This window comes from Budorcas taxicolor, chromosome 3, assembly GCF_023091745.1.
Source record: "Budorcas taxicolor isolate Tak-1 chromosome 3, Takin1.1, whole genome shotgun sequence".
NCBI lineage: Eukaryota > Metazoa > Chordata > Mammalia > Artiodactyla > Bovidae > Budorcas > Budorcas taxicolor.
The window spans coordinates 106,687,235-106,696,248 of NC_068912.1; the positions used below are offsets into that span (position 1 = coordinate 106,687,235).

The 9,014-nt window shown below is 61.2% G+C and overlaps 1 protein-coding gene across 1 annotated transcript in view; it reads right to left on the reverse strand.

The window, feature by feature from the left end:
• Positions 1-1,380: 1,380 nt before the first annotated feature.
• LOC128045045 (bone morphogenetic protein 8B) overlaps positions 1,381-9,014 on the reverse strand; it is a 32,964-nt gene continuing 25,330 nt past the window's right edge. The window contains exons 4-7 of the mRNA XM_052637503.1: positions 6,774-6,974; positions 5,966-6,045; positions 5,359-5,469; positions 1,381-1,530 (exon numbers count right to left, since the gene is read on the reverse strand). Of these exons, the coding sequence (XP_052493463.1) occupies positions 1,381-1,530; positions 5,359-5,469; positions 5,966-6,045; positions 6,774-6,974 (542 nt within the window). The remainder of the gene's footprint in view (positions 1,531-5,358; positions 5,470-5,965; positions 6,046-6,773; positions 6,975-9,014) is intronic.

A 9,014-nucleotide genomic window follows, 5' to 3' on the forward strand; every position in this document is an offset into this window, starting at 1 on the left:
GGTCCTCTTGCTGCCAACCTGAGGTCAAAGCCCCAGGCCAAAAGGGAGATCACCGTCTTCCTGTGTCCATGGAGGGGTCTCTTCCTGTGCATTGGTTCCCAGAACACCTCCTAGGTCCAGGCGGAGGGACTGCTGTCCTGAAGCAGGGCCCCCTCCTCTACCCCTGCTGTGCTCCCGGAGCCCCTCCAAAGGGCACAGAGTGAACTCCAGGGGTGTCATCCTGGGCTGGGCCTGTGGGTTGGGGCAGGCCCAGGATCTGCTTTTAATGATATTTTGGGGTTCGGGCAGCTGGGTTCTGTCTGGTCCACCAGGTAAATTACAGGCTTACCAAGTTAGAAATCAAATAAACACTCCAGGTGGCCGCTCCAAGCAGAACAGTGGTTTCCGGGAACCTCCCCACCCCGCTCGGCCTAATTGTCGCCTGTCACTCCCCTGGCACCGGGGCCTTTTCTTTGGCTCACAGGCCCCAAGAAACAGGACGGGGTTCCAGGGCACAGAGGGTGACTGACTTGGGTGATCAGCCTGTTGTTACCTCTGGGCGCTGGCTGACGCAGTGCCCACCCTTGCCCTGTGCCTGTGTGCCCTGGATTGCTCCTCAGCGCGGCAGGAGGGAAAGCAGTAAGCCGGACTCAGGGCTGCTGGCTGCCTGGAATCACATGCTGAGTGCCTTGAGGCCCTGTTCAGGGTCCGTGGAAAATGGTGACTGATGGCCGTGGGCAAGGGGCTCAGCTGTGACATCTGTGCTGTTGGCCTGGCCCTCCCTGTAGCTGTGCCCTTGTTTGTGCTAAGAGTTCACTTTAAGTGCAAAGCACCACGCAGAGAGATGGAGGGACCTGGAAACCTCCAAAGTTCATTGCTTCCCTGGGGGCCACACCTCTTCCCCAGGCAGATGTTCCCACCAGGTTCACCCCTAAGCAGAAGGCCCATTGTTCCTTCCCAAAGTGCTAACTGCCCAAAGGCCAAGTCAGGAACCACTAATACACTATACCCGAGCATGTGCACCTCTGACTGCGCTGTGCTGCCAAAGGGGCAGACCCACACCCAGACCCGTGGTGAGTGGGGCAACCCCCGGCTGCTAGCCTCAGGCTCCAGGTGCTCTCAGACCATCCTGGGTCCCACGCAGTTGGAAAGGGCTGGCCAAGGACAGGTCCTAAGATGGGACTTCTGTGCTGACCGCAGCCTGCATCAGCCATGTGGGGTTGGGTGGGACAGGCTACCACACATCCCAGGGCAGGGGGCAGAGGGCCTGGGGAGGACCAGCCCCTGGCAGGATGTGGGCAGAGGAGGGGGGCCCTCGCGGGCGCCCTGCCTGAGCTGTGACGGGGTTGGGGGTCTCCGGGGCCCCGCCCCCGCGGAGGGCTGGCCGGTGGAGGCGGGGCCTCAGTGGCAGCCGCAGGCGCGGACCACCATGTTGCGGTGCTTGCGCAGGATGACGTTGTTGCTGCTGTCGTAGTAGAGCACGGAGGTGGCGCTCAGCTTGGTGGGCGCGCAGCACGCCTTGGGGACCGCGTCCGGCTTCAGCAGGTGCACCTGGCGGGGAGGGGGCGGCGGGCAGAGGCGTGAGAACCTCGGGCTCCTCCCGGGACCCCCGTTCCAGCGCCCAGCTCCTGCCGCCTGGGGCTCCGCCGCTGGCCCCTTCCCAGCTCCATCTCCTCCCCGCCCCCGCCCCCCGCAGCCCGGCCGGGCAGGCGCTGGCCTGAACTCTGCCCCGGCCCCGCCCCCTTGATGCCCCCCTGCCCACTGCCCTCAGGCCCAGACTGAGCACCAGGGGCTCCTGCCACAGCCCCGCCCCTTAGATGGGAGGGCCCTGACCCTGCGGGTCCCCCGCACCTGTGCCGGCGCCGGCCTCCCCATCCCCGCCCCCTCTCTCCCTCCCCGCCCTCTCTGCCCCTCCTTCCCTTATCGCTTCTGTAACATTCCGCATTGTGTCTTGCCCGCATGAGCTGTTTCTGGTCCATCCACCCCTCCAGGCTGGGAGCCGGTGAAGGTCCCTGTTACACCTCTTAATACCCAGACTCCCAGGCTCACCCTTGGGGTGTCCAATACCATTGTTTCTCAAAGCACCTCCACCCCTGTAACAACTTCCAGGCAGGGATTGTTCTGGGCGGATGACCGCTGGGGACACAGGGGCCAAGTCACCTGCACAGTTGCTTGGCTGAGGCTGCACACAAGGCTGGGACCCGACTGGGGGAAGGGGCCGGGAGTCTGTGCTACCCTCCTGCAAACAGCTTTACCCCTAAAAACAGCCCGTCTGTGGGAGCTTCTGAAGCCTCCACACAAATATTTATACAGAGACTCAAGCAGGATGAGCTGTAGTTCGTACTGGACTCCTCATCCAGTTGCCACAGGGACAGGCCCTGAAGGCAACCCCCCACCACCTCCCCCACCCCCGCCCCAACTCAGTCGGGGCCTGAGAGAAAAGAGAACCTGTATCCATCCACCAGGACTTCCCAGCCTTCATGGGAGACTGCTGAGCAGGACCTGGATGAAGCCATCTGAAGTGTGGGTGAATGTCAGGCACCCTGGCCCCTGGTCCCCAGAGCCCAGCCTTGTCCTGGGAGCGTCAGCTTGGATCCAGCCTGCTGCCAGGACTGTCAGCCAGGCACCAGGCTGGCCTGGGGCCCAGAGGCCTCTGTGGGGATGTCCAGCCAGACTGGGCTGTGGGGGCGCTGCTCCCCCAATTTCCCAGTCTCCACCTGGGGTGGCTGGGCTTGGCTTTCAAAGACCCACGTGAAAGAAACCAGGTGGCACTGCCCACCTGCACCACCTGTGAGGCTCTATGTGGCTCGAAACCTGGGAAGGCTTTTCCTAGGTTGGGACAGCACCACAGGGACGCAGCTGTTCTGAAAGTCTATCCTGGACCAGGCTTCACCAGGTGAGCAACAGAGAGGACAGCCTTTGCTGTCTGTACCAAGAGACTGATCTGGAGTCTGATGTGCCTTTCCATTCACGTCACTTTAGAGGCACGTGGCAGACCAAATCGGAGGCTCTGAAACTTATTGGCTGTGCATCATTCAGGAAAAGTCATGCCTCTGTGGACCTCAGTTTTCTCCTCTGCCAAATGGGTATAATGGTGCTTTTCTCCCTCCCAACACAAATGTATTTCAGACACATGCCTTGTGCCAGCCCTGCCCGGGTGGAAAATACAGAAATGTCTCAGACATGGTTGCCACTTTCATCCTCAGCAGGACAGGGAGGGAGACAGGGGAACATTTCAGCAAACACCCAGGACCCTCAAGAACAGTACAATGGTCACAGCAGCCGTCCTCGCTCTGGGAGACGGACGCTGGCTGGGAAGGACCCAGAGACAAGACAGCAGGCCGAGCAGGAGCTGGCCTGGCCCGGGGCGGATAAGGAGGCCCCGGGCTAAAGCAGGGAGGCGAGGGCACTGGGACGTGGGCTGGGGGACGCTGGGGACGTGGGTAGGCCAGTGAGGGGCCCCGAGTCACAGGCCGAAGGCTCAGACTTCTCCCCAGGGATAAGGGATGCCACGGGGAGTTTCCTGGCCCAGAAGGAGGCGGTCACATTTGTGCTTTAGTGTGACCCTCTGGCTGCTGCATGGGGAATGTGGGGGGTGAGGCTGGAGGGACCCACTTCCTGCTCTTTGGCCCCAGGACACCACAACGACCATCTCACTCCCTCCCTTACACCCAGGCTCCTCTTCCTCCCCAGGCCTCTCCCACCTCCACTGTCCCCCTAGAAAATCTCTTCTGTTCTCACAACTCGGAGACTCCAGACTTGCACCCACTGCCCCCCCCACCTCTCACGTAGGGTCCTGCAGGGCCTCACACACATGGGGATGGAAGCAGAAACGCTGATTCCCTCCAATCCTTTCTTCAACCCAGCACCTTCGCTGCCCCTTCCTTGTCCTGGGGGAGGATCTCACCTGGAGGCCTGGGCTCCCGCCCTCTGCCTCCACAGTCCACGTCTCACCCCACCAGGTGCCTGGTCCTCCTGCTGGGACCACAGCAGCTCCTCACTCCCTGCCTCCTCCACCCTCGACCCCAGGTCTGTCCTCCTCCTGCAGCTGCCAGAGATGCTTCCAGAGAGTGCCCAGATCAGGCCCTGCTTCTCTGAAATCTACGCCAGCTCCTCAGTTTACTTGGGATTAAATCTACCACCTGCTGAGCCTGTGGAAGAGGCCCTGCCCCCCTCAACATCACCTCCGTCCTCCTCCCCTCCAAGCCACGGTCCTTGAGCCCCCCCCCCCCCCAGCTCACCCCAGTCTTCCCCTTCTCAGGGGACCCACCGTGTTGGCTGTGCTTTCTTCTCATGTTCACTGACAGCCTCCCCAGAGGGCAGCCACTGCCTTGACAGCGCGGAGCACAGAGCTTGCTCCCTCCTGCTGACGGACAGCGTGGGGGCTGAGGGGCGGGGCTGCTGCAGAGCCAGGGGCAGCGCTGTCATCACCCTGTGCCCCCCTCACAGGGCAGAGAGAAGCCCACACACGGCTCATCACCCCGAGATTCTGCAAGGGAGGTGGCTCCTGGGGGAGGGGGTATCCAGCAAACCCCACGTGACCACTGGGAAAGGAGGCATTACCGGGCTTCCAGGCTGCTTTCTTAATTCACTCATTCTCACTCTGGCAACACCTTGAACAGCCTCTAACTAGCGTGCCCAGGTCAACGTTCTAGAAATAAGCCTCAGCACACACACACACAAAAACCACTGCACTTAGCAATAAGCAGCCTCAACCTTGTTCCTACTAGAAACTTCCAGCATTTAAAGTTACCCCAGACACCAGGGCATCAGAAGCCCTAAGATCTATAGAAACACAAAGAGCAAGAGGGACCCAGAAGAAAAAGCAACAGGAGAGGACCGGGAGGGGAAGCTGAAGCCAGAAGGGCACAGGGTACGCTGTGACTTTCGTGCAGGAAGAGAGGACAGAACCTCCACGTGTGTAACTCAGCCCGACCCCCAGGGTATGTGTCCCACAGGAGGCCAAACTCGGCAGTGAACGCGGTGCACATGTGTGACCTGGGGCATGGGTAGTCGCGTGGGATGCCCACTGGTCATGAACGTGCTGTGCCTCGACCACCAGCAGGCAGGCCCACCCCATGGATGTGAATGTCCCCCATGTGCACGTGAAGTGCACACGTGTGTATGTGTGCACACCAGTCAGCAAGAGCCTGCTGCACGCTGTTCAGGTGCATGGGACGCAGGGTCTCCATACAGAGTGGCCACACAGGGAATCGTCTCTGTAGGGCTGTGGGATTCCACTGCACGTGCAGGCAGGAAGGTTTCCACGTGAAGAAGGCTCCCTGACACAGCAGTCCACCGTCACCTCCTGCCTGCACGGCCCCCTCCCCAGGGCGAACCCCTCCCCTGGGTGTCCGGGCAGGAGGGCGCGGTACTGACCAGGGACTGCAGGATGGCGTGGTTGGTGGCGTTCATGCAGGAGTCCAGCGGGAAGGAGCACTCCCCTTCACAGTAATAGGCTGAGTAGCCTTGGGGGGCGATGACCCAGTCCTGGGGGGTAGTGGGAGAAGGTGAGTCCCATCCACATGCCCTCCCAGCCCTTCATCCAGCACCTGTCACAGCATGACTCAGGGCTGCCCCCTCCCTCCTTCAGCCTCAGGACACCTCCCGGGGTAGAGTGCCCCCGCTCCCAGGTCAGACATGCACCGTAGTCCCTCGGTGGACTGAGCTGGCCACGAGCTCCGTCCCCTTCACGCGCCATCAGCACGCAGCTGCGTCCTCCCCCTGCCGCCCCCGGTCACAGCCCCGCCAGAGGCACTGCCCACCCTGGCCTCAGCTTTCCTGCTGCAGCTTGGACATTTTATGGCTGAGGACTGTCTCCATATTCATGGTTTTACACAACAGCACTTCTCCCTTTAGAGAACTTGGAAAACACAGAGGAAAATAAAGATAATCAAAGTTCTCCATGGGTTTACCTCCCCTGGGACACACTTGCGGTCTCCAGGTGGGGAAGGTCGTTTAGGAAAGGAGGAGAGTCGGGACTCACCAGCCAGCCCAGGTCCTGGAAGCTCACGTACAGCTCGTGCCGACGGCACACCTGCCGGCCGTGGGAGCCGTGGACGTCGTCTGCAGGGACACGAGGGGCAAGGGCTTTACTGGACTGCTGTTCCCAGGGCTGGGGACGCCATGATGCACACATTTGTTGAATAATAAATGGTGGGAAACTAACCCATTTGGTCTCCTAAAGCCCATGTCTGCAGTTCTGCTGGTGCCATGACCCAGTTCAAGAACTTTCGATGGCTCCCTCTGGTTGCAGTCACCCCACACTCAGTCCAGCCTCCCCTGACTTTCAGCCTGTGGGGTCCTGATAATCCAGGAAAAGCCCCAGGGGCCCTTGGCCATCCAGCAGCCTTTTCCCCAGAGTCACCCCGACCTCCCCCGCCTCTCCTGCCATGCCCATTCCACAGGACAAGTGCTCCCACTGAGGTCAAGCAAAGGCTGGTTCCCGTGAAGGAAAGGGCCCCTGGTGGCCTTGATCCTGCGGGGCTCGGCCTGGTGGGGTGACCTTCACACAAACGCCTGGACCCTGCAGGGGGCCCGGGGCAGCCCTGAGGGCTGCAGGGGCCCCTGGTTCTGACAGAGACCAGGGCGAGGCCTGCTGAGCCCCCGAGGGCAGAGAAGGGACTTTGGGGCAGCGGGGGCAGCAAGGGTGGATGCTCAGAGCCCTGAAGACTGTGGGGCGGCTGCTCCGCAGGGGACAGGGCAGAGGGTGTCAGGAAAGGTGGCGGGGTGACCGTAGGCCTGACCGCGCTGAGGCCAGAGGGGCTCCGTCCCCACTCTGTCCCCAGGCTCACCGAAGATCCCCGGCAGTCTGTTCGGGGGCGGCAGCTCGTTGGTCCTTTTCGGTGGCCTCCACTTCAGGGGCCTCGCTGCCCGCGGGGCTCGGGCGGGGCCCGGGCCGGGGCTCGCCCTGAAAAAGGTGACCACGAAAGGCTGTTTGGAGCGCGGAGCCTGTCGCCCCAGCAGACCGGCCAGGCCAGGATCCACGCTGCGCCCTGAGATGGAGAGAGCAGAGAGGGGTCACTCGAGGGCGGGCGCTACGCGGGGACACAGTGGGCACCTCTCTGGGCCGGCCAGGAGCTCGAGGCTGAGGCCTCGGGGACCCACTGGGCCTGGGTTTCCTCCTCTGAAGACGCGAGTCCCCAGTCCAGCCCCCGCCCGTCAACCTCCCTGCCGGCTTTCCGCCCCCCCCACCCCCCTGCCCGCTTCCCCCCCACCCCCCCCGCCCGCTCTCCCCCCCCACCCCCCCGCCCGCTCTCCCCCCCCACCCCCCCGCCCGCTCTCCCCCCCCACCCCCCCGCCCGCTCTCCCCCCCCACCCCCGCGCCCGCTCTCCCCCCCCCACCCCCCCCGCCCGCTCTCCCCCCCCACCCCCCCGCCCGCTCTCCCCCCCCACCCCCCCGCCCGCTCTCCCCCCCCACCCCCGCGCCCGCTCTCCCCCCCCCACCCCCCCGCCCGCTCTCCCCCCCCACCCCCCCCGCCCGCTCTCCCCCCCCACCCCCCCCGCCCGCTCTCCCCCCCCACCCCCGCGCCCGCTCTCCCCCCCCACCCCCGCGCCCGCTCTCCCCCCCCACCCCCGCGCCCGCTCTCCCCCCCCACCCCCGCGCCCGCTCTCCCCCCCCACCCCCCCCGCCCGCTCTCCCCCCCCCACCCCCCCGCCCGCTCTCCCCCCCCACCCCCCCCGCCCGCTCTCCCCCCCCCCACCCCGACCCCCCCGCCCGCTCTCCCCCCCCAACCCCCCTGCCGGAGCCGGGGCGTCTACGTGTGGGGGCGGGGCCTCGCGAGCCCAGGGTCAGGATTAGTGACGATTGACGGCGTCTCTGGCCGTAACAGCGCTTTACAGCTGTCAGTCAGTTCACGTGAGGCTCTCGGCCGGTCTTCACGGTGACCCTGAACCCATCATTTCACTGAAAAACAGCCGCTCAGTGACGGCCCAGAGCCCCACTGCTGGGGACTCTCAGAACCAAGGTTCCCACCTCTGTCCTGGGGCTCGAGCTCCCACCCCATCCTTTCCGGGGATCAGTGTAGGAAGGGGCGGACTCAGTGCTTGCTCTTCTGAGCACCGCCCAAGAGCGGGCTGTTCACGTCCCCTGAAGCCCCCAAAGGAGACCCCAGGCTCAGCAGGCAGCGACACTTACCCCAAGTCCCAGAGTTTAAACACGTGCATCTAATCCCAGAGCCCAAGTTCTTGCCCCTTTATGTCCTTAGCCACCAGGTTTGTGGTTTAAAAAGGAGGAAAAAAAGAAAAGGCTTCGGGCAGAGACATGCTTGGGGCCTCAGTCTCAGAGCAGTGACACTTGTAAAAGTGGAATTTTATTCGTATCAGCGTAAAGCCTGAGGATGCAGGAAAAACACACTGATTATCCCCGGAAAAGTCAACTCCACCAATAAAACTATATTCCTGTACCTCTTTGTATTCCCAATGACCTCTTTTTTTTTTTTTGTCAAAGCAAGGTAATGACTGTACAAAAACTTAGAAAAAAATATCACCCATAAATCCCTCCCCTACTCCAACACAACATTTTCATTTTCCTGGGATATTTTCATATGTTAATTTAAATCGTGAGCATAACAAAGAATTCTGTATTTACTCCCAACTTTTTTTCCACATTAACATTTTTCTCCATTGTTAAGTCTTAACTATGAACATTTCAAATGTCTTCCTTGTGGCTCAGCTGGTACAGAATCCATCTGCAATATGGGAGACCCAGATTTGATCCTTGGGTTAGGAAGATCCCTTGGAAAAGGGAAAAGCTACTCATTCCAGTATTCTTGCCTGGAGAATTCCATGGACTGTGTAGCCCATGGGGTCGCAAAGTGTCAGACGCGACTGAGTGACTTTCACTACTTTCACTTTCTTGAGAAGATATAGCTTAATATTTAGATATTAGTTCATCTTTAGACATTTAGGTTATTTATTGGTTTCATCATAAAGATGAGAATATGATAGAATGTCTTCATTTCTTTCCTTGTGGTATTTTTAAAGGAAATATAACATAGTTATGTTAAAAACAGGCACATGACTACAGGTTATGT